The following is a 26,468-nucleotide window of genomic DNA, read 5'->3' as shown; positions in this document are numbered from 1 at the left end:
ACCGATCTGTGTATTTCCTTACAGTACCTACCATTTGGCATAATGATTTTTAACCCATGCTGCCACTTCTGGTAGTTGGCTTTTTCTTTAAAATCATTGAATTTCCTTAAATCATTGAATGGTATTCTGTTTCAGAAAAGCACATTCTACTTACTGTTGATAAAGAAATGCCTTTGATTAAGACATCTGAGTGGCATAAATTATAAACTCTTTTAGTAAATAGTTTGTATTTTTGTTCAACAGCATTCATTTGCACAAGACCTTTAGGGAGATTTAATAAATATTGATTGCATTATGCAGCATTGTGAAAGGGCAAAAACATACTTGAGATTTTCATTTGTCAAGATTAAAATTACCTGATACTAGACAAACTTTCCCTTAATTAGTCAAAGTCACTATCAAAAAATGAAGTTCCTAATATCAAGAAATCTATATTTGAAATGTTGAAGAAAGCCTCTCTGAAGAAAAGTGTGAAAAAAATGTTCTAAGAGGCAGATTTTTAGTCTAAATTTTGAAATAGATATGAGGATTAGAAAAGAAAAACGTGGAGTTCACACAATGAACAGTTTATCTCTGTATGCTTCCTAATTTTATTAAGGAAATGCGTAAAGATGTTTGTCAGAAAATTAGTTTTTCTCACTGTATGTTCTTGTATAAAGTTGCAGAGTTTTAGGATTCTTAGATTCATTTGAGATACTTACCATATCTGATAACAGAAAATTTGTATTTTTTCCCTATATATATTCTTTTTTCCTCAGTAGTTGCTTTTTCTTTCTCCTTGATTACAAGAAATTTAATGCTCTGTGTCCTGCAGGATCTATCCCTTGATTACATTTAATCGAGCAGCTAATACAAGATCACAGTGTATCTACTAGTAAATATCTTCATTCGTGTAGATAACTTTGTGCACACAGTCATACTCATGTATAGTAAGGATGTGTGTTCAAACATTTAAAACAAAGATGGTTAAACATATTGTTATGATAGGTGTGGAGAAGATGAAGAAGTGAAAGAAAATACTTCAAATTCAGGGTACTCTTTGACACTTGCGTCTTGTTTTGCATTTAATCATATTTAATTCTAATTCTGCTCTCATTTAAAGTTAGAATGATGTTCACAGTTGGGGAATTCACTACTATAAATGAGTAGAAAAAGAGAAAAAACAGTGTCATATCTTCAAATTACACCAATGCTAAATTAATAGGTAGTCATGTTGAAAGTGGATTCTCTTTGTGACCAAGTTAGGTGATGAATTGCTAATTTCTATTTTGTATGATGATGATACTTGCTAATAATGTTGGACAATTATATTTTGATTTAAGCTCACATAGTTATGATGCCTTAATTGAATGTTTGGAAGTAAAAGGAGCTGCTGAGCTATTTACAGTTCTTGTAACCTGAACTGCTGAAAAATGAGATTTGCACAGGGCCGTATTTCAGAAATATCTGTATGTATTTGAGTAATTTGAATCAGAGTAATTGTACCACTGTCGTACATTAATGTGATGTTCCAACGCCTTTTAGTTTGAATGGCTTTTGTGATGATTTTATTTTAGCTGTGGTGATTTTATTCAGTCATGAATTTAGTCTCTGTGAAGGCCAAGAGGTGGAGTTCTATTCCAGTGGTGCACAGACCTCTGCCTGCTGTATCAGGAAATCTCAAGTAACACTTTTATGATGCATGGGGATATTATTCTCTGCAAGCAATAACAAACACTTCTATTTCCCCTGCAATATCTACATAATCAAACATTCACGAGTGCTTTAGAAAGAATTTAATTAAATACTGTGCAGAGTAACTGGATACAGCATGTGCACAAGCTGTTATATATTCAGTAGTTCATATTTTTGCAGTTAATATAGAATGCTTTTGAGCAATACAATGGGTGAATAATGTTTGTATCAAAATGTTCATAATTACCCCTCCTTTTGTACCTTGCTCCTCGAAAATTATCTTTAAGCCTTAGTGGGTGTCACCTTGAGGACCATTAGAGACCTTCCTCAGTTCTTTTGTGGTGTAGTAGGCAGAGGAAAATGCAAATTCCTCGGATGAGACTTGAACATCAAACATTGTTTCTCTGAAATGAAATATTTTTGCTCCCTGGATAATAGAGCAGATGATTGTCTTGGACCCAAATTGGGGATTTTGTTTAAAGGTGGTAGGAATCTGGGGATCAATCAAGATTGACTTCTGAAGAATTTTGTTTCTGAATTAACAGTAAGACTGGGAATTCTGATTTTAGACATGGACAATGAGAAGAAAAAGAATTTGTCCTGTTGTAGTAACAAGTACATTCAGAGTCCAGTTTGTCAGTTGCTGGAGATTAAGGAAGTTGTCTTCTTGGCATTACAGTGCATTAGTTGATGAGTGAAAGGAATATCAAGGCTTGCAGAGCAATGGCATTGCGCAATAAGAAAGTGATTTAGAGTATTTCTCTGCTGTTGTCTGCCTAGAAGGCAGCTAGCCATCAGTCAGACTGGAGGGTTTTACTGGTATGTCAGTGCTGCCATGCATCCATCTAAGCCACCAGACCATTGCCAATGGAACAAATACTGAAACAGTCAGTAATAAGCTAAATAAATACCTTTGTATTTAGGTGGGGGTGAACTCCTTTCCTGAACAACATGAGACCTCAGTTTCCCAGTGCCACAGAGTTATTTCACTTTATTATTTGCTGACACTAGCAAAATGTGTCTGCTATGACTGACAAGAAAGACCAGAAAATTCAAATGAATGCAAAAGAGAGAAAGGAAGCAAAACAATCAGTGCAAGTATGAAATAGTTTTTCTTTTGGGATAGTTTTATTTTCATATCACTTTGCTGATTTGAAAGGAGTTGTTGAAAACTGGGAGAAAATTAGAATCATTCTTTCTATGTTCTTCTGAAGATACTTTTTAAATGAAAGTTTAATCACTGCAGGAAAAGTTACAGCTTTCTTTACACAGCTAAGAATAGGAAAGGTCCCTGTTTAAATTTAATGAATATTTGCCATTAAGTTCAGTGATTTCACCCTATAGCCTTTGTGTCATCTTTTAATGCTTATCTTTCCTTTGTATAGCAGACGGGAGTTTTTTCATGTTAGTAATAACAAATTGCAGTTATTCTATAAAAGTAGTATGTTTCAAGTTTCAACTGAAGAAGAAAATTAAAGCATGTAAATCTGCATTAACTGGCAGACTCCTCTTGAACACCATGCTTTGGATTTTTGCTTTGCTCTCCTTAATTAGGTTCTTGTTCTAATGTTTGCCTTTATATGAATATCTGTTATTTATCCTTTGTAGTTCCTCTGTAATTTGGCTATTTTCAGGGTTTTTTTTTTTTTTTAATTTGGAAGTAGCTGCTATGCTCTCTCTGCGCTTCCACTTGAGGTCTGTGTTTTTTTTACTACTTGCAAAAAAATTTTTTTTTTTTTATTCCCCTTTTGGGGAATACTGAAATATATCTGAGTTCTTTATCTACTCCTGATATTTCTGTGGCTTCTTTCTATGAATCCTGAAGTAGAGCTCCTGCTGTCAGGTTGTTCTTCAAGCCAATTCTACCATGTAGATAAGGAAACCAAAATAGGAAAATGTAGGAGATGTGTGTGCTGTAATAGAATTGCAGTCTGTAAACAAGTCATAATTTCACTTCTTTGGGAGGAGTCAATCCAGAGATCATTCATCCCACTGCCTAAATCTATGTGTGTTTTTTAGGAATGAACTGGCTTTGGAACCAGAAGTAACATAGCCAAATGAGAGGAGTACATTAGCCAGGCTAATTAATTAAGAAGCCAGGCTAATTAATTCAACTAGAAAAGAGCACCATGCTGACGTGACAGTATAGCTTCCAAAAGCCTGGCTGATTTGCACTGGCCTTCTTGTAGACTTAGAAGCTGTTTCTAGACTCTTTTAGATATTTTTGCAGTGGAGCAGCACTGCGTACTTGTTTATTCCTTATGTCAGTTTACTCTGTTTCCAGACTGGTCAATTTGAATTTCTTCTCAGCCACTTTCTCTAAGATCTTACTAGCATCTGGATAGCCATTGTAATAGTGTCTTCTTGAACCTCTTGCCACTAAGAGAAATTTCCTGTCACTCATTTTAATATATTTTTTTAAATAAGATGGAATTCCCATCTTCTTCATACTGTTTTATCTCTTACTGGGTACTAAGCTGAAGTAACTCATCTTTGATTGCATCTCGCGCCATTGTTCCAGCCTGTGGAACTGAAACAGGGCTGTCAATAGCTCCATCCTCAGAGGGGCTGCTAGCAATACTATGTACTGAAAGATGCCTTGTTTTGGCAAGGAGATTCTGAAGAGTTTGTGAACTTCTAAACAGCTTGTGAACTTCTCCTTCTACGACTGGGTGACCAAACTGGTAGATGAGGGAAGGGCTGTTGATGTAGTCTACCTAGACTTCAGCAAAGCCTTTGACACGGTTCCTCACAGGCTTCTTCTGGGGAAACTGGCTGCCTGTGGACTGGACAGGTCTACCCTTTTTTGGATAGGAACTGGCTAGAGGGCTGTGCCCAACAGGTAGTGGTGAATGGAGTTAAGTCCAGCTGGCGACCCGTAACAAGTGGTGTCCCCCAGGGGTCAGTACTGGGACCCATCTTGTTTAATATCTTTATTGATGAGCTAGACGAGGGGATTGAGTGTACCCTCAGTAAGTTTGCAGATGACACCAAGCTGGGAGGTGGTGTCTATCTGTCTGAGGGTAGGGAGGCCCTTCAGAGGGATTTAGCCAAGCTGGATCGCTGGGCTGAGGTGAATGGGCTGAGGTTCAACAAGGCCAAGTGTCGGGTCCTGCACTTTGGGCACAACAACCCCACGCAGCATTATAGGCTTGGGGATGAGTGGCTGGATGACTGTGAAGAAGAGAGGGACCTAGGGTGTTGGTTGATGCTCGGCTGAACATGAGCCAGCAGTGTGCCCAGGTGGCCAAGAAGGCCAATGCCATCCTGGTCTGCATTAGAAATAATGTGGCCAGCAGGAGCAGGGAGGTGATCATCCCTCTGTATTCAGCACTGGTGAGGCTGCATCTCAAGTACTGTGTTCAGTTTTGGGCCCCTCACTACAAGAAAGACATTGAGGCCCTGGAGCGTGTCCAGAGAAGGGCAATGAAACTGGTGAGGGGTCTGGAGCACAGGGCTTATGAAGAGTGGCTGAGGGAGCTCGGATTGTTTAGTCTGGAGAAGAGGAGGCTCAGGGGAAAACTTATTGCACTCTATAACTTCCCGAAGGGAGGTTGGGGTGAGGAGGGGTTTGGCCTCTTATCCCAGGCAACAAACAGGACCCGGGGAAATGGCTGCAAACTGTACTAGAGGATGTTTAGGTTAGACATGAGAAAAAACTATTTCTCTTAGAGAGTGGTCAGGCACTGGAAAGGCTGCCCAGGGAGGTGGTGGAGTCGCCGTCCATGGCAGTGTTCAAGAGGTGTCTGGATGAGGAGCTGCAAGATATGGGTTAGTGCTTGTGGTAGCAGTGGTAATGAGAAGATAGTTGGACTAGATGATCTTGCAGGTTGTTTCCAAACTTGTGATTCTATGATTCTGTGATGATTCTATGATTCTTTCTAATTGTTACGAAACAAGATTTCTTCATTCTTCCCCTAATGTATATCCTTACATATAGTTTGGCTTGAAAGATGTTCATAAAGAAGTCACTTTAATGAAAAGATACACAATACTTTTGTTAAAATCTATGCTACTGCTTTCATTGTGGTGTAGTAAACATGAGAAGTAGCATCAAACTCATCAGTAAATCTACATCAAGATATTGTAAAATAATCTATACTCTATGTAGGTAATTTCTTCAATTAAAAATACTAAATACTGTTACATAAATAACATAAATATCATTAACAGGTAGTGATATAAGAACAAAAATTGATATTTTATTAATGTTTCCTAAGTAGAAATGCTAGAGAGCTGAAATTAACAGTCCTGTTTTTATGTTTATGTTATTTAAAATGTTTTTAATGATTGTTTATGGCTTTATCTACAATAGCTCTTCAGTAAAATATCTTTCAAAGGAAGTTAACATATTTTTTTCTTTGTTTTCAGATCTGTTAGCTGTGCCTAAACATCCCTATGCTGCTATGGAGAACTGGGGACTGAGTGTTTTTGTGGAGCAAAGGATACTACTGGATCCAAGCATTTCTTCTATATCATACCTGCTGGATGTCACCATGGTCATTGTACATGAGCTATGTCATCAGGTATTCAAAGTATTCAGATACATAGTACTTATATCAGAAACCATGCATTCCTTTTCAAAACTGAAAATGAATTTGCACAAACAGTTACAGCTTTTATTGTGAGTGTAGTCCAAATAACAGGAGGATCTATAAGACACATAACTAGAATGCAAAAACAAGAGTCAGAATGGGGGTAAAGAAGAAAATCAGTAACAAAGAACTTGCTTATCTTCTGTATGATTTTAACATATGTGTTTTGTGTGTTATTCAGAAGATTATACGCATCGATAACGGTAGAAAAGAATTTATTGCAGAACCATAGCAGATTCATACTGAGTTGCACGTTCATGTCAAAAAATGCTTTGGTGAAATCAACTTGGTAGTCTTACTCGTCTCCTCTCACATACACATGCACTTCTCTTTTCCTTTTTTAAGTTTGGTATTAACCCTCTGTTCACTCATGATGGACAATCGAGTCTTTATATGTACAAAAACATTTTTATCAATAAAAAAACTTTGTAATAAATCCATATTACAATTTGTTTCATATTTCTTCCATCTTATCTCCAACTAAACACATTATGACTGTTTAGTAATATTGAGTGGAATGCAAATGTTATTGAAGAAATGTGCTTGAGGGCCAGGAAACCCTTTCTTATACTCATAACAGGCATAATCATAGCCCTCAGGTTAAAATCCAACTGTGTAATCAGCATGGCTTACATCTGTGACTTTACACAGTATTCTTTAAAATGCAATGCATATTCTTAACACTTTCTGCAAATATAAGTACCATATAAAAGGGAGCCTTCATAATAGAGTTACGGTAGATGAACCTGGAAATAATAATGCTTAGTTCGTATTCATGTTTCACATTAAATCTGTAGATGAATATTAAATCCTCAGCTAAAACATGACATTTTAATTGAAAGTTATTGCTGGTTTGTTCTCAGTGTGATCATCTTATTTTGTTATATGCTCTTTATTGTGCAGTACAGTAGAGTAGCACACTGTTCAGCTAGAAAAATCATGGTGCCTGAGGAGTAAGATGTGGAAAACACATATTAGATCACCAAATCCCAACTCTGGTTAGTATTACGTTCTGCCACATAGTGTTTTTTTTTCTACTGTGGGGTTCAGTGTTCCTGAGTAGAGGGTTTTTTGCAGTCTCCTTCAGAACCTTTTCTGTAACTCTTTAAATCCAACAACTGATAACTTTTTCTTTGCATTCTGCTCAAGTCTTCCTTTTTCAGAAGCCATTTCATTGCTTCCAGTTATTTTTTTCGCTGCTGAAATTATTTCCTCTCCTTCCAAAGCAGTTTATATGTAATATGTGAGCAATTATAACATCAATATCTGCAAAGTTTATTTGTTTGATTCTCATTGGAACTGATTCTCATTGAGCCTCTCTGTCAATGTGTTGTTTTGGGAACTTCAGAGAATATCGAAGTTGGAAAAGACTATATGTGAATTTATTTTATGGTAGCTGTGTGCTCTTAAGTGGCCTTAAAAGTGCGAATGAGAAACTTATTTGGTGTCTGTTCTCATTTTACTTCCAGGAATGTTCACTTAATCAGAAGTATCTTCCTTCATTCTTGTTGCTGCAGTTTCTGTTTTAGAGTTATACATATCAAGGCCTTGCTCGGCTTAGTGGGCAAATTGATACAATAGTTAATACTCTACTTTTTAAATGCAGAATTGAGTTACATAGAATACAGATCATTCAACTGCAAATAAAATTTAAAGACAGAAACCCTCCAAAAATACATAACACAAAACACTGATATTGCCCAGACAGTATTTTTTATTCTGTAACCAGAGTTTTCTGCTGCAGTTTCCTCAAGGAAACTATAACTCTGGCTCATGTAGGTCAGGAGCATAAATGATAGTATCTTTGCTCTATGTTGAACTGAGGTCAGATTGGATCCAAGATCTCTTGCCGCTGCTATTTAATTGTTAATTATTCAATTTATTTTTCATTCTCTTGTTCATAGTCTAGTCTTCTAAACTGTGGTGGTTCGAGAATATCTCTTCACTGATTTTTATACATTGAAAAACAAGGACTAATGAAAATCTCTACTGACATTGCCAAAAGTAGATTCCATATCTACAGCTTTACTTTATATTTAATGTAATTTTGAAGATTTCCAATAAGATGAAAGGGAACTGCCCTAAAATATGTTTGTTTGTTTGTTTGTTTTTCTTTTTGTTATTAAAGAAGAACTGTGTCATTGCCCTGTTTCATCATATAGTGCTCCTTGATTTTAAAGTCTACTTGAATACATACACAGCATATCTTAGTACAGTATGGAACTGTGCCATATGATGCCTTTGTCCCTTACAGTAACGCAGCAAATGATATACCTGAGATTCAAATAAATTGATAAAATTAAGAATTGGGATTGTAAACTAGATGTGACTGTTCAAGATTGGAATTCCTAAACCAATTGAGCATTTTATATGCATTTGGTCGTGAACTGCAGTTTTTAGAACACAGAGGCATCATTGCAGAATTACAAAGAAATTCTGTGGTCCTCAAAGTACACGTGCAAAGAATTCAAGAGAGAATTTTATGCCTGATTTCTTCACAGGTGACTTTGTAATGCTTGACTAGATTCTTATTTTAGATACAAGTTTTAGGAAGGACGTATTTAATACAGCTAGCTTTAGTTTCATCATTTTTAGGCTTTTAGTGCTTGATATTACAGCTTGAATGTTTTAGAACACTTCAAGTATTTTAAAAAAAATTAATAAATGGCAGAAGGTGGAGTATTTCTGCATTAAAGCTTTCCCTCCGAGCCCCAGAACACAAATGATATATTAGTCAATACAGACATATTTATAGCATCTTAAGTTAATAGCTCAAAATAATTACCATAATTTATTAAAATAATTCTGTTAAATTAGCAATCCATTTTATTTGCATATCACAGATCAACCCCACTTACAGCCTTTGAAGAAAAAGTTGTTTGAATTTAATCACCATATTTTTTTGTTAGTTCTCCCCCCTGAGCACAAAACTTCAGTTAAACATGCATGAATGCAGAAGGAAAATTAAAAAACCCTAAGCCACTGTTTTTTTTGTTTTTTTTTTTAATAATCTGTAAGAAAAGTGCATGGGAAGGAGTACCTTTTCAGTGTGTCTGTAATGAAGGTAAGTGCCTTTTGCGTCAGGATGAACACAAATAACTGAGGGAAACAAGCAATTTATGTAACCAATGTATTTCAATTCGTTTTTCTTTCCGAAAATGAAAAAAAAAAACCAACATTGTCACTCAGGGCAAATAGCATCCCTCTTCAAACACACAAATAAATAAATACATGAGCAATTACTTAAATGAAATGCTTCACTTAATGTTTCCCTTTCAGACATGTAACACCTATAACGATAATCGTACAATTCTTCTTGAATATTGGTCTTCATTAATTGCATTCTCTGGGACTGCTTTCTCTAACAGTAATATTCTCTATGATATTCAAGACTAGTTAGGCAAATTCCTGATGGTTTCATACTGATATTATATGCAGTTTTAATTTCTGTTAAATAGTTTTCTTCCAGGATGATTAAATGACAATGAAAACTTTTAATTTTGTCATTACTAAATAAGCACATTAATCTCCTAGAGGAATAAATGAAATATTGATTCTGACAACAAATATTGGGAATGCAGCAAAATTCATATTTTCCACTTTTCAGCTAAGATGATAAAGCTAGGCTCCTTCTTAAGTCTTTTTTTTTTTTTTTAATCTAACTTTAAAGTATTTCACTGTTCTACTTTAACAAATAATTTTACAAATTCTTTTGAGTTGCAAGAATATATATTACAAATTTGATAAGTTTTACTGTTTAAACCTCTTTCTGAGTAGTTGTAGTGTACCCTGACTGTTACTGGTTTCTAATCTGTTCAGCAGTCTTGTAATTCAAGACATAAGCACTGCGATGCTGTGTTTAACCTTTTTAACGTTAGAAATCATTTAGTCAACGTATTCTAGAATAAGTATAATTTTTGTACTACTTTGGTAACGTATTACTCTAATTTTTAAAATTGTGCATTATATACATAAAAAGATTTTCAGTAGTTCTTTACCTTTTCAGATAAATATTCTTAAGATCGATCTTTATCTCTGTTGGTCCCGTAGAGAGTTAATTTAATACCCTTAGCTATGTTATGTTCAACTATCCAGTAAGTTTGTTTCACTTAGCATGTGAATAAGACTTTTGTCAACCCCATCTTTTACCCTGAAATTCTTCAGTTCATTGCCGCTAATGTTCAATTTCGCATTTTGCTTCATTTTTCTTTCAAATCCTATTTACTGAACACTGTGGGGCAATCTGTTAATCTCTGTTTCTGTCATCTGTTCTTTGGAGCTCCTGTGTTCATTTCATGAAGGATCGTAGTCATGGCATTGATCCTCCCTGTGCGCTATTCTCCCTCAACAAAGACGTGCACAGAAGCAAGATCTTTCATTGAGATGCTGGACAAAGCCTTCAGATATGCCAATCATCCTAAAAAGAAACTGCTTACTTGGCCAACCCCATGTTCCTTCATTTTCTTCTCTCACTTGTGTCAGCAGCAGCACCTGTCCGTGTGTGTTGCCTCCCTCTGGAATACTTATTTGCTCCCTTTCTGTTTACTATCAGTTTAAAACTATACGAAAACTCAAAATTATCCCTGTTGATTATTAATGACTCTCTTCTGAGCACATTAAAAATAAGTTTGTTTCCAGGAGCCAAAGTTTGTTTTTTGGCAAAGGATTTTACAGAGACTGTGAAATAACTTTCTGAAATAATGCGTGTGTTTCTGCTCTTGTCACTTATGTTAAGATATTCCCAGGTTGCCCAGAGTCATTACAATCATTTATACGGCGTGATACGTGAGCAGTAGAATTGATGAAGCCCAATTTCTTGTATTTGTTTGTCCCCATTCCTTTTCTGGCGATCATCCTATCTTTGGCTAAAATCCCTGTGGCACCTACTAGTCCTCTGCCATGATAAGTTTGTGGCTACAACCCAGATCAGCTCCCTGTTTTGATAGTGCTGAGGCTTACTCACAGAGGGGGTTGCATGAAACAGCTTTCCTTAGGAAAGTGGCCAATGAATGTCAGTATTGTTGTAAATCTTAACAGGCAGACCTTACAGAGGAAGAAATGCTGAAATATAGGCCTAGAATAGAGAGAGAGCTTATGTTTCCAGTTCTTAAATATTCACGTTATACACAGTGAAGTATCCATGTGTTCCTAGCTCAAATAAGCTGGTTTCACATTTTTCTCTCGTTGTATTGGTTACTTCCTTAAACAGAGGTAAACATCTACTTTAGATAAGTAAAGCAATGCCGTGCATACTAGTTCTTTTCTAATATTTCATTTAATTAATTTATGTGCATCCTGTAAAAATGCTTAATTCAATAGTATATGAAAAAAATCTGCTTGTCCTCTCAATGCTATAAGCTACTGCTTTTATTGAAACTTGTGAAGAATCTGCTCTCTATAACGTGATATATGCAAGCATGATTTTCTAAAAGGTTTTTTTTTTTTTTTTTTTTATGTAAACTTCCTTTGCAGTGGTTTGGTGACCTCGTGACTCCAGTTTGGTGGGAGGATGTGTGGTTGAAAGAGGGTTTTGCGCACTATTTTGAATTTATTGGGACAGACTACCTCTACCCAGGATGGAACATGGTAAGTATGTTTTATTTCATTTATACTGAAACTCTGCAGCAAGGTTTTTTTCCTGGCATACTCCTGCTTCTGCTATAGACGGGGACTGCTGAAAAACAAGAAATGATGCATGAAAGTATCAGATGTCTAATAAAGCAAACTCACAAGGTGTGAAATAATTTGAAAGCATTCCAAAAGTGTAATCTGCAATTTATTACAAAAGAAGTAAGGTCATGTCTATCATAACCCAGTGTTAAAATAACTACTGTCTCTTTGCTGAAAAACGTTTTGGATTACAGCTGTTATGATTTAACATGGACCGTCTATGAAAATAGACAGAACATTGAATTTAATCCAGATCAAAAATGTAAAAGAGATGTTTGATTAAAACATACTGTGAACTTGAAAATATTTTCTTAGAGTATTCTGTTCTTTTCTCTCCAAGTTTACCCTTATTGTTGTATGGGTAATCTTGTTTACGTATGCTTCTTGTGCAGTTCAAATTCTTTGTAGTATTTTAATATTTTGTTGTTGGTGTAAGTTTAGATTTATAATTGCAGTAGCAAAATTTATAATTGAAGTAGAAAAACAAATCTTCATCTGAACTGACATCTGTCTTGTATAGGTAAACTTACTTGGTATACGTGGCTTTGGTTGTATTAAAACTCATTCTCTTAATCTTTATGAAAAACACATCCTGAATTACAATGTAATCATTCTAATTATGAATGCAATAGAATCTGGCAGTCTTTTATGATATTAGCATAGTGAAATGCTGTAGATGACAATGTTTATACACTGAATTTTATCTTCAAATCATCCATCATTTGTTCTTCACATAATCAGTTCAACAAATGTGGAATAACTTTGTTTTAGAAGTCATTTGGAATATAGAATGCTTGCTTGAGATTTCTGTGGAATGAATGTAATATTCAGTGTTATGCAAATGACATGCCCATCATGTGAACTCCTCATATCTTAGCAGAATACAGGCAAAACAAATGGATTGAACAAGGTATGAGTGTTAAGCTTGGAAATCAGACACATGCTGCATAAATTAGAATTAGCTGAAGTAGTATGTCTGTGTCTGGAAAAATACTGTTGTGTCAGTTTTTTTTCCCCTATATTAAAAAGAAGGTAGAAATAAACTTTTCATAAACATTCGGTTAATATTAATTAGAAATTCTTAGAAAAATGGTTGTAAGATGAAACACTTGTTGAGTTAAACATTTAAGCATGCTGCATTCTTTTGTAGACTACTGTAGAAATCAATATTCTGACCCTTCAGCCTTATAAAGATTGTAAGAAGAGGAAACAAAAGTAACTGGAATTTGGCTTGCTGGATATCGTTGTAATTGATATAAAAGAGCATTTCCTGTTTAGATCATAGAGACATTTATTAAGTTGGACAAACAAAAAATGAGCCTTTATAAAATGAAAAGTTGTTCCAAACAACTTAGATTTTTTTTCAAAAATGAAGGATACAAGCTTCATGGATCAATAGTAAAATCAAGAACTACAAATCTTATTTTCTATAATGTTGGTTAAAGAGGAATATATTGCAACATTCTCGTTGGTGTTTTGTCAGCAGTTATTGTGAAATAAAAATAAAAGATACTGTGTATATGATCATAGAGCTCTTTGCTTCAAGAAAATGGAGTGTGCTATGCCAAAATTCTCCTTCTTTCTAAAGAATGGGAAAAGTTAGTTCATTTCTTTGTCTTGCAGTTTTGAAATTTTACTCTTGGAACTTTCTTTAAGAAGTCCATGAACTAAAATGTCAAATTGAGTTTCATTTCAGTTTATTAAAGAATATTTATTATATTTTCACTGAAGACTGCAAGTAGATTCCTGGAAAAGGGCTTTGTTTAGAAACCTGGACAGTATGGGTACATCTGAAACAAATATCTGCAGCTTCCTGTCTAAATTGTAGGAGATTTACTAGCTTTTACTGTTGAAATGACATAAGCTCCTCATATTTTGCTGCTACTTGTCTAGAGATGCTACCCCTTAGTGAAGCTGTGTATTTTTTGCAGCGTGCATTTTATGTGGAATTCATAGATTTGGTATCATTTTCTTCTCTACATTCCTTAGCTTGCTTAAACATTTCTTCCTCTTCTAATTTTTTTTTTTAATCTCATCAGTTTTCCCTGAGTTGTTTTATTAACTCTTCTTTTACCAGAGGATAGATGATTAGATATCAGGATTACCGAAAATGCCACGAAACATGAACTATTGCACCTTATTGAGTCTTCCAGAAAGTTTAGTTTCTTGTTGTGTCCACAAGGCATTTACGTAGTTCACTGGGATGTGTAAACTTAATGAGAAAGGAAGTCCAATTTTTAATAAACTCTATCCATTCTTATGCTATGTTGAAATTTGGGTAAACAGTTTCAAGAACAGAATGAGAAGAGTCATTCTGACAGAGGCTTCTGTTATCTGTTGCAGTTAATGTAAGGTTCATCAGAACTCTCCTGAAGAAATGGACAAAGTTTTTCTAGTTTCAAAACAGGAAGGTGAGCTTTAATGATCTCACCCTTGGTTTTTTAACGTCCTTTTAAAATTAAAATTGAAGTTAATTCAGGTCAAAGCGAAAGTCTCACTTAGTTCCCTCAGCTGCAACTTAAGGCCCTGCATGTTATTTTTTACTTCTCAAAGGTGAAGCTACCTTTGATTTTCTAAGAGATATATCGCGACTGGCTGCTCATTAGACATTTACAGTAGTCTTCCCGTTTCAGGCTTTTACCTTGCCTGCACCCCAAATTAAGTGTTTTGTGCTGCAAGCAGTTTTCCCCAAAGATCAGAGAATATTGCTTAATCATGTGTACTCCAATTAACCATATGTATGCAAGTGCCTTGACTGTCGCTGTTTCATGACTTTGAAATTCAGAGATGAGATTTCTGTATTAGAGCATACCATATAACGTTTTGGTTATCTCTTCATGCCATGAAAAGCAGCAGCAGCTGAATATAATTTCTTGAGGTGTGAGATCCTCTGACTGGTACAATAAAGGAAATCCTCCCTTTGTGAAAGTTGTTTCTGCTTTTTTTTTTTTTAGGATCACAGAATGGAGAAAATTGAAATTAAAAAGTATGTACTGCTAATTTGCTCTTCATAGCCCTGTCATTTCTCATCCACCTTATTCCTTTCAGAAGTCCAACAGCAACTATATATTCCTTCTTTCTCTCTGCTTGTTTTAGGTGTTATTTTGAACTCCTTTGTATAGGGTTGTGTAAAAGAAGGAATTCAACACAGACTTTTAGATCCATGAATTTATTGATTGATCTTTTTCCTCCTTATTTACAAGTGGAAGGAACCATCATGTTTGTCCTTGAAAGTCTCTGGCACAGGGTTAGGTATTGAGGACTATGACAGCAGGAATTACTGACATGTAATTTTCCCTTTCATCCATTAAATGAGTGTCAAATACTCTAGCAGTCAGTACCTTGTTTGATGCTGAGAAAGCACTTCACAGAGCCTCACTGCCTTCTCCCCCTTTGTTTTTTTTATTAAATGAAAGTTGGCTTTGGTGAAAACTTTATTGGATAAGTCAAGGTGTGGTACATCTGTGATTGCTTTGAATCCCCTGCCTTTTTTGTCAGTTAAAATTCTGGGATAAGATCTCCCACTTTCTTGTGTGCTTACTATTTTTACAGACAAGGAAAGTTGTGTTTGTCAAAGATTTTCTTAGTATTCAACAGCTGTGATTAAAATATTTGCAGTAAAATTTTTTGTGTCTGCCTGGAAGGACATCCTTCACCTTTCTTAAAGTGAACTGTATTTTTTTCACACTCTGAGGTTCCATACTCTAGGTGGATCTGTTATTACTACAGGCAGCTGAAAATAATAATGGTGTTACATATCAACATTTCTGTTTTTAAAATGCAAGAAATTATCTGTGCCTGGAAAGTTAATAGAAAGCGGTTTAAGTAAACTTCATTACATTAAGTACTTTGAACACTGTGGAACACTCTGCCTAGATCCTTGATTAATCCTAATTTCCAATCCTTCTTATTGACAGGATTGAAGTAATAGAAGTGAATATTGCCATTAAACACATGCTTATCTTTAATGTGCTTTGACTTGCATTGCACTTTATATGCTCTGGCAAGGTACATTAGTTGGAATTCTTGGTTTTAAATAGTTAAACTCTTAACGTTTAGAGATCAGACAAATGAATATCAACATTTAGATGAAACATTTATTCAAGAGGTTGAGTATAGGTTTGGAGAATGTCAATGCCTCTTCTTTTTTCATGTCATCATAGGCTCATCTTGAGAAAGCAGTTGAAATTGCATTATTATGAAAGCTTTTCAGTCATATGATTTTCATTCTTCTGAGTTCAAGGTTTATATTAATATTTCAGAAAGAAACTTCATTGAACTTGCTGAATTTCACATAATTTTGATTTTTTTTAAAGCAATTTGTCATCAAATTTGAGAAAGAATATTTATGACAACTTTTGACTTCCATATAGGAGGAAGACCAAGGCATGGACTCAATTTAGGGCAACCCTAGTGAAAGAAAGATACACACTTCAGGAAATATAGGTGGGAAGTTCAGCGGATAAGCAATTAGAAGTATAATGAGAGGCTTCCTTACTGAAAGACTGCTTTTTGTATTTTCATGTGTTGCGAATGTGCTACTCATTAGTTTTAAAATTGTGTGCATCATGCAGTTACTTGAAACATAAACTGATAAATAATTTTTGAAGTTTCTGCAAAACATATTTGGTGCCTTTAAAGCTCAGCTCGCTGAGCCTCATTGCTTTCAGGATGGTAGAATCTAGGCATGCAAATGTTAGAGCACCTGAAAAATACTCTAAATAGTAATTGCATTTTCCAGTTGTAGCTGGAAGTTGCCTCAGCGTACCAAAAAATATCTCAAAGTGACTTTATTTAGATAATATTTACTGCTTCTTAAGGGTGAGAAGATTTTTCTCTACAGTGGATGCATTGGAAGACAAACTTTGTACCTTGTTGCCTAACTTTTAAAAATGTTTTGGGGTCAAATATATGAAGATAATGTAGATCAGTGTTAATCTCTTATTTTTGTTCAACTCTTATTTCTTTGAAGGCAATTGCATACAAGATAGCAAAGCAGATTCTCTGAATGAAAGAGTAAAATTAGTTTTCCTTGAAGCATTTTGGGGAGGTAGAGGATGTTTCCTTTCATAATGTTTACTGTTTTGTAATGTGTCCTTTGTTTCTGTAGGTCCATATTTGGCAAAATGAGTCTGGTATACAACCAAATGAAAGTTACACTTGAAAAACAGAGCGGTGACAGGAAACCGCAGTTGAAGTAGTTGGTGAAATTTCACAAAAACTCCTAGGTGATATATATGCTATTTATGCTACAAATAGTATACTATAAATATATCACCTGTTATATCACCTGGGGGGGTCATGGTTTATCTGGTTTGGCATTTCATTCAAGAGAATATACATTTCAAATTCTCTTTCCTGATATAAGAGAGTTATGGAGGTAGACATGGGAATTGTGACATATTCATAGTTGATAAAAGTAGAATCTGCTGCAGGCCTCCTTCAACAAACTATGCACATAATTGAGGCACACATGCAGAGATATAAATTAAAAAAGTTGTCTGTAATCTTCTCAAAATACAGTTGGGAGGAGAAAGAGAGAAAAATTCTGTATTCATTTGCGAGTACTCAGGAGACATCCCACACTATGACAATGTAGTATTTTTAAATATATAGACAGGAAGGACTTTATTTTGGCTCCCATTGGATTTTTCCTTTCCTTGAGGTATTTTTATTTTTTTTTGAACCTGTGGTTTCCTCACAGATTATATTCCCTTGCAGTTTGTTAAGTTTCACCCGAAAATGTACTGTGTTTGAACTGCAACTTCCTGGTAGTGTGTATGCTAGAATTCTTTCATTGCTTTCAAAATCTGCCCCTATTTCTTTTTCCCTGGGGTGTGCTTTCCCTATAAACTGAAGTACCACATATTGCAAATGCTGATTTTTGTCAGGCATGAGAGATCACTCATCTCCTTTGTATTGCTGATGGCTAGTAAAATTTGGATAAGATATTTCCAGCAGGTTTGTCAGGGAAATCATTTGCAGTTTGCTCACCAATATTAAGCTTTATTCATGTAGATTTCTCAGTCCATGAACCATTTGAATAGCAGTCCCAGAAGAAAGTAGTGCCTTTAATATTGAGGCCTTTGATCTCTTCTGCATACTAATTATCAGTTTTGGCTTTTATTGTGTTATTCCTTTTGTTTCACGCTTGGATGGTTTTTTTTCTTTTTCTTTTTTTTTTTTTTTTTCTTTCTTTTTTCTTTTTTTCATTTTAATTATTTTCCCTGCTACTTCATATTAATTTTTAGAAATCATGTGGCTAAAATTATTACATTGTTGCCATGCCATTTAACTTGCACATTATGTCTCAATATGGTATCTCAGTCTCTTTCCATTACGTCATTGTTATCCTATTACATTTTTATTGGATCTTGAAGGTAGAGTCTTTTGCGTAAAAAAATGTTATTTCACAAGTTATTCTTTCCATTTAAAGATAGACTACTTGAATGGTGGTCAGCATGTTGGAGGGTAGCCAGTTTCTTATTCCTCGTTCTTATTGCTATGGAATGATTTATAGATCCACATTTAAAAATCTACAGATTATTTCCATTGTGTGAAAGAATTGCTACAGCTACAGTTTCTGACCCTGTTATCCATATCATTTTCACCCATAGCAGTGAATATTTATATTGTTTAAAAGTTGGCTAAGGAAGGGAAAGCTCAGAGAAGGACTAGGCATTTCAAGATGACCATGTACCAAAAAAGAAAGTCTTACCAGCCAAGAGTACAGGTAATTGCTGTGGAGAGACACGTACGTGAATCTACTGACCACTGGTGTTTGGGCAATAATCTGAACATGTAAATGTTCAAAAGATATGCTAACCTGATAAAAATACTTCAGTCTCTTCATCTGGAAGTACAAGAAGGAAAACAACAGAAAGTAATAGCATATCTTTCTTACTGCAAGAGAGCCTGGACTTCCAGACTTGACTACCCTCAGATCCAGGGTGGTGCTAAGGAGAAGAAAAAAAGAGGCTGGATGCCAAGTGGGTAGTAGGAAGATAAGAAATGGAGTAACTTCCTGCTTGCCTTTAAAGAAAGGCATAGGTTTGAGTGGAAGCATTTCTGCCCTTATTTCAGTCTTATTTCAGAGTAGGCTTCTGCTGTCATCATACCAGCTCTTGCTCAGTGCACTGCCTTGTGCTTATGTACACCTACTAACAGTTTCCAGGCAAAACCCAGAGACTTATCTGAAGCCTCCTTTTCTTTACAGGTGAATCACAGTCTTTGGCTTTTCTCTTGCAGCTGAACTCCCTTGGAGGAGAGCGATCTTCAACAACATTTTGTAATTGTTTCATGTTAGCTGCAAAGCTGTCACCTACCAGTTTGACAGCTCAGTGGCCTCATTAAATGAATTCCAAAATTGATTCTCTTTTCTCTGCTATGTGTTTCTTTAGTCCAGTAGATATCATGCTAAATCAGATCAATTCCAGTGTACTGCATCAGGTAAAATAACTAGGGAATAAAAGGCCCCTCTTCTGTCATTATAAGCAATTTGGTCACATGTGTTGCCCTTTTCCCCTTAATGTTCAGCTATGACTCTAATAGCTGAAATGGTTGCTTCTTTAACAAAATAATTAAGGTGGTTTTAGTTTCTTTCTGCAATTCAGTTTTCTGTTGTCTCTTCACGCTGAATGCCTGCTCTCAACTGGGAAATTCTTCTCTCAGTATCTCCCTAGAGTTCTGCAGATACCAGAGTCTTGTTTTGAAATCTACTCTCAGAGACTGTATTTTGAAGGGAAAAGGTGGGAATACTTTGGAAATTCTTTTGTTTTAAAGAAATCAGCTTTATAGCTCAAAAGCCACCTTAATTCTCTCTAAAATGCATGCAAACGTGTTTGAAGACATAGTAGATATTCTTGTTGTATGTCAGTGTTATGGTCTGCCATAAATTTTAATGAAAACTTTCCAGATATGGTAACTCAAGTGAACTGTGATGAATTTAAAATGCTCCTTTCCTGCTCGTCAAAGGCTAACATAAGGAAAAAACAAAACGAAACAAAACATGACACTACAGAAAACCAAAGTATAGCCTTTGTTTTTGAATATTTTTTATATTCTTTATAGCTTCATTTTATGATGTTCATTTTCTTGATTCTGTTTGCTATACTTTAAGTCTTCCCGTGTAATTAACAACATCCTTTTGATATTTGATATTGAAAAAGAGTAAATTTTGAACAGTAACAATCCACTCCCACACCTTTTCATTAGCTGTGATATTCAGACATGAATTTTGGAGGCGGATCTATACCTATGTGTGTTTATACCTGTATGAGTTGCATATCATACTTCTGATGAAATAGATTTTCTGCTGCTAATAGAGAACATGACTGAGATATAACCAAAGCATCTGCAATCCTTTCTACCTCAGTAGTTTTCCCCTGAGTGGGACTGTCATAATACTTGTTTCCCTATGCTTCTTGTTTTCCCATAAAAAAGGACAGTTACTAACTGTGCATGCCTGAGAAAATTTGGTAACGAACAATAATATGAACAAGACATTACTTTTCCCTTCACAAACCTTACCTCATGCAGCCAGCTGAGAACACTAAATGTGTGTTGGGTAATTGGCTTCCCTGCATCCAATGTTTTTAATTGCCTGAATATACAATCAACTCAAGGTACATTTCTTGTGCTCTAATGAATTTTAACGTAGAGGTTTATTTCCAGATGGATCAGCACTGAAACAGCTCTTCAGCTTCTTATAAATATGATTTAGATTAACACATTGATACCAAAACCTTACCACCCAAGAAATTAAATATAGAATTTATTACGTAATTGTGTGACTAGTTTATCTATGGACATCAAAATAGCTTTTGGAAAAAAAAATGCATCACTCTCTAGAGTACACTATGGCACTAGAGGAGCATTAATGCAGGAAATCTTGTACTTACAGAAAGTTTGAGATATGTCATTTCAGGGGGAAAAAAATCTTCCATAATTTTTAATTCACTCTGCATTTATTTGTGACTTGAAAACCAAGGAAATGAAGCTCTTCTTTCCTGACACAGCATGTTGGAGTAGATACATCTATATGAATGCAATATGAGGACATTTTACAGTATGTCATTTCTCAACTGAAAAAGTCATATCTACTTGTACTCTAAGAGTGAATGCGCCACAGTTCATAGAGTATATCTGAACATTTAATTAATGTTGCTGCCAGAGTAAATATGCAGCAGTTTTGACATACCTCTGCAATCCATATTTATAGAGGATATAGGAATAAATCAGTAGTATGTTAGATATTGTTTGGGTTTGCACCTGCCTCTGATGAAGCTGTGACTTTGTCTATGTCATTTGACTTCTACATGTAGTGGTAGTCTCACTCGTAAACAGACATAATAGTGGTTTTCTCTGCACAGAAATTATGAAATAATGGAGATAATGTTTTTAGAGCAAATGAGCTCATGTGGAGAAATGATTTCTTTACAGGATTTAAGAAAGATGATGCACATATTTGCTGTGACACTTTGGGCTCTGTTCATCATTCTATCCCATGTTGACCTGCTCTATGAATTTGATTCTAAGAGTCAAGTGACTTAAGCCTTACTATGCCTTTGATCTACACAATAAAACAATAATGATTGTGTTTAGTCATCTTTGTCAAAAGAGTTTGTACCTGTGTATGCAAGGAGCTCATTGAGTGCTAATCTGTACCATACATAAGTTTTTGTGATTGAAGACTATGCCACTTTCTCTTTTGTCTCCAGCCTGAGTAACTGGGAGTGAATAGTTATGGTAATCAGAATTGCAGTCTACAATATAAAGTAGCTAAATTAATGTCTCTAATGTAGATACATTTTGACTCCATAATAGTCTGTAATATTTCAACTAACTTATTTCAGCAAATGATCTCAAGTCAGAGGGGTCTCTGATGCTAGAGTTAGTTCCTGTCTGTTCTGTAGAACTGTTCAAGATTTTAAGGTGTGATAGTGGCTTACGTTCAGACCAGAAGGTCACATTTTAGCTAACTGTCATATAGAGGCTGCCTCTGGTAACCATGCATCATTTCTACATTATTGTAAACGTGTATGTGATACTATTGCTTATGCTGTATTTCAGGAAAAGCAGAGATTTCTGACAGATGTTCTACATGAAGTGATGTTGCTAGATGGTTTGACCAGTTCGCATCCAGTATCCCAGGAGGTGCAGCAAGCCACAGACATTGACAGGGTGTTTGACTGGATTGCATATAAAAAGGTGGGACTAATTAAACTTATCTATTTCTATGAGATTTGTCACTACTATTAGAAGATTATGTTCTGTCTGTAGAACAAATGCTCAAGAATACATTCATAATGTTACTAGGTGGTAAACTTTAATTTGTGTGGAATATGTTTGTGATATACTACAGCACGTCACTACAGTAATTTTATCCCATGACATTCAACATAACAGTGTTAATGTTCTTTTAATTACTATTCATTTTGTGGCAGTGTCTGAAAAGTGTTAAATGCTTTAAAAGCAAAAGGATACATAGTCTTTACCCTTTTGAAACTCTCAAGAAGATTTCTCAAGTACTGAATTTAATATTTTTTTCCCTTTTTTTTTTTTTTTTTTTTTGATGTATGAGATGTTTTTTTCTATCAACCAATGAAAACTCAGGTCATTGCAGAAGATCAAGAGCAGAGGAATGGAATTCTGTTGTGGAGAAGGAATATGTATTAATTCAGGCAATTTCAAATTGCATTTTAGTGATAGGAATGATTCAACCAACTTTGGGACTTCCATGGAAGAGTGGGAGAAATGTATAATTCCACCTTCTCTGTGATAGGGCTTGCTGTTAGCCTATGACCCAAAAAGTGGAGGTTTCCATCATACCACATTATTCTCTGCTTTGTGGTGTGGTGTCCAGTACTGTGCTTTAATTTCATGACTAAATGTGCTTGATGCCTGATGCAGATGTTGTTTCCTGCAGCTTTCCACTAGGAAGGTTGTACTGGAACTCTTTGCTCCAGACAATAAGTCTTTTGACTGTTACCCTTGTACTGGATAATATTTTCCTTCTGCACCATTAGCTGCCTAGCATCAGACTGAAACAAGACAGCTGCAGCATAGCACTGACTTGCCTGCTGAGCTTCCAGTTTATCTAGCAGATATTTAGGGCTAAAAGAGAGTGTATCCTCTCTTGCAGTCGCCAGTTATTCCCATCAGCAACAAATTCAAGATGTTAATCTTCTGTTAGAGGTTCTTATTCCTTTTAGGGGTGGACAGATGAGAGCATCTGTGTAAAAATGCTTAATAGATATAGAATGTAATATTTGAACATAAAATACCTAGGAAAATATTCTAAAATACTGGAGTAGATCAAGAGCCCAAATAACATTTTCAATAAAATTTTTGCTGCCTTTGAAAATATTATTCTTGGTCAATTAAGTGATAATAAAAAGCAGGTTTTTGATTATTGAAGTGTTCTCATTGTTTAAATATTTTAATCATGTTTGCTGGTGATAGCTGAACCTCAGCTGATTCAGAGGTTTATCTCACATAGTATCTTAATATCTCAAGCTAATGATTTTTTCTAATTAATACGATAATAGTAATATCACACAGTACTCTGTAATACTTAGCACTAATCTTTTAATCATATGAACGTTTTACAAACACAAAGAATTTTTTATTTACATTGAAATGATAAATAGGATTCTAAGACACATCTGTATACTGTTAGCTATTTTATACATGCCAATAGCATCACTGTGTTTTGTCTGTGAATTAGAGTACAATCTGCGTATTGTATCTGTCTGTTTATTTAAGGGTTCATTTTTACTGTAACAGTGGCCATGCTCAGTGGATGAAGTCAGCATTTCCAGTCAGCTTCTCTGATGGTTGGCTCTCCCAGAGCCCTGAGTGATGTTGAGTGAGTTCATATCAGGGCCTGTACCTGTAAATTTTAACTCGTTTATCTGATCTAGCAATCCAACCTGAGAAATGGCAATGAAAGAATTTACTTTTGCGCTTTCTAAGGGGAGGAGACTAAAACACTTTCAACCATAAATTCTTTTTTTGCTGTCTAATAAGTTATCTGCCTTTCTGTCAAGCCATTCATCCTTTTGTTTTGAATACAGTCTTTCATCAGAAGAAACTTTACCAGTGACTTCATAGCTGCTTTTTTCCCTGTTTCTGTACTTTCCTCTAAGCTTCTGTTTCCTTTTGAGAATAAGTTAGAACAAACTTAACGTTTTGTAGATCTTGCATTCTGGTTTCATTTCTGTGTAATCTTGTATGCAAGCATGCACAATTTGCACTTAAAATCAATTCGCTTGTTGATGAAATGAACTCTTTTATGAGATAGCTAGAACTTTTGCCTATCCTTCTAGCTCTCTAATCTCTGCCAATATCAATACTGTGACGAATAGTATGTTAATAAAATCTGAAATGTACCTTGTCGGGTGTTTGTTCAAATATTTTCCAGTGCCTCAAAGCCCTCCTTACACTGTGAGCCCTGAGCGAGGGATTTTATTGCTGGTATTTCATGGATGGCTTTTTAGTTGATTGCTTACTTATTTTTTAAATTACTGAAGAATACCAAGTTCTTGAGAATTTCTTGCTTTTGACTCTAGTAAACTTTTGGTCAGGACCATTAGTGAGGTCTTTTCTACTGTCTTTATTAAAATGTTAATTTTTTAACAGTCTAGGACTACATGCAGTATCTTTTCTCAACCTTTTTTTTTTTTTTTTTTTGCATTCTCTTTTAATTTTTATTCAAAATATTCACCTGATATTCCCTGGGACCTTAGGTTGTCATGTGATCTCTTTTCTCTCTGTATTTTCTACCTGAAATTGAAATTGTGAAACTTTCTCCCATCTCATTTTTCTGCAGTGAAATGACAGTCATAGATTGTCATTGTCATTTCATTATCTTTACTGTCATCAATATGGAATAAATCAATTAGAAACCATTAAAATGCCTGTGTCTGCTAGACATTTAGCTGTCATTACTCTTCCTATACATTTCAGAGGTAACCATTGAAACTGTGATATTTAAATGCCTTGGAGCTGAATATACTTTTCATTTCCACTTTCTTGTCCCCAGTGGTTGCATGTGTTAAAAGGTTCATGACTAAACTCCCGAAATATGGTATTCAGATAATCCCATTAGCAGAGTGAAACAGGCACTGCAGCACACAGTATTTCCACTTATGCTGTTGACAGTGGTGCTTGCCTCTTTCAAAAGCCAAACACTATCATAGCAGTCCTTCACATAAAAGCATGTCATGTCATCTTCCACTAAGGCCACAAATATGTAGAAATAAACAAGAAGCCATGGTAGCACATTAATAAGCAAACAATAGTGGTAGATGATTCAAGGCTCTCAGTTCACATCAGAGAGTGGATATATTTTCCTAGTGCAGCTGGAAGTGAGTGAGTGTCCTCCCACAATGACAGGAAAAGTGGTTATATCCCAAGTGCAGTGGGAAATATACCCTGTTGAACACACAAGTGGATCTGAGAATTATTAAATCAAGGCAAAAAGCGTGACAGCCTTTCCACACCAGAAATAACTGACAGCGGGAATCAGCCCTGGAAAGCTACATCAACAGAGGAGAGAGTGCAGCAAGGATAACATGAGGAACAACAATCAGCAAGGAAGAACCAGCTGTAATGAAACAGAGAAACAAGACAGCTGCATCACGGAGGGAGCAACCAGACCCAGAACGGTGTTAGAGAGATATCCGAGATAGAAGTAAAGAAGTGATACTGTACATGAGCAGTCACAGCCAGATAAGAGAAGGTGTGAAAGGGCACCAAATACAGTATAGAGAGTTAGATAATATCTGAAGTTGTTTCCATCATGCTTCTGAATGCTTTAAAGTGTGCTGGTTGCAGATCCTGGTAGCAATCAGAGCAGGCAAGTTCAGTTGGCTGGAGTGTAGCTATCAAAGTGTACGACCAGCAGAATATGTCTCAGCAAGCACAAGTACAATCAAAGCAAGGAAGGGTGTGGCTGGAATAGAGAAGAATATTCAGTTTTTCCTTCCTGTAAGCAAAATGAGTTTCTGTAGTGATACTGGTCCAGACTTTGCAACCCAAGTAATTATTTTCTAAACATTTGTCTGCATAATTTGTTTTTCATTGTAACTCTGTGCCGCTTCTTTAAAAAAGCTTTTTCCTGCTTTCTGCAACAGTCTGATGGAAGTAGGATGTATTTCTCATAGTTATAAAGGAAGGGGGAGGCAAACCCCCCAAGGCCAATGTTAGAAGGACTATACAACTAAAAATACACACAAAGAAAAATGATCAGTTTCCCGTTTGTCACCAGAAACAGTTCTGGCAAAAGAGGATTTAAGACACTGGAAGTAGTGACTTGCTCTCTCTATAGTTCTCTCTGAAAATTCACAGTGTATCATGTTTTGCAAGAACAGTCAGTGCAAAGGCTCTCTAAAATCTTCATTCTTTTCACTTCTTTTCATCAGAAAACTGGCCGGATCCTAACGCTGAAATAAACAAACAAAAACCAAAACATCTATTTTGACCAGTGAAACCAATATTAGTATTAGTATGAAATCCACTCAATTT

General features: G+C 35.5%; 1 protein-coding gene across 1 annotated transcript in view; it reads left to right on the top strand.

Moving 5' to 3' along the window:
* Window positions 1–26,468, top strand: part of TRHDE (thyrotropin releasing hormone degrading enzyme) — a gene marked incomplete at both ends in the record, with an annotated part of 207,291 nt that overhangs the window by 79,681 nt on the left and 101,142 nt on the right. The window contains 3 exons of the mRNA XM_079538556.1: window positions 6,046–6,200; window positions 11,742–11,855; window positions 22,011–22,148. Of these exons, the coding sequence (XP_079394682.1) occupies window positions 6,046–6,200; window positions 11,742–11,855; window positions 22,011–22,148 (407 nt within the window). The remainder of the gene's footprint in view (window positions 1–6,045; window positions 6,201–11,741; window positions 11,856–22,010; window positions 22,149–26,468) is intronic.

The sequence above is a fragment of the Tetrao urogallus genome (genome assembly GCF_951394365.1).
Source record: "Tetrao urogallus genome assembly, chromosome: 1".
Classification (NCBI taxonomy): domain Eukaryota; kingdom Metazoa; phylum Chordata; class Aves; order Galliformes; family Phasianidae; genus Tetrao; species Tetrao urogallus.
The sequence above is the reverse complement of the archived record's forward strand: the minus strand, read 5'-3'. Positions and strand labels throughout refer to the sequence as shown.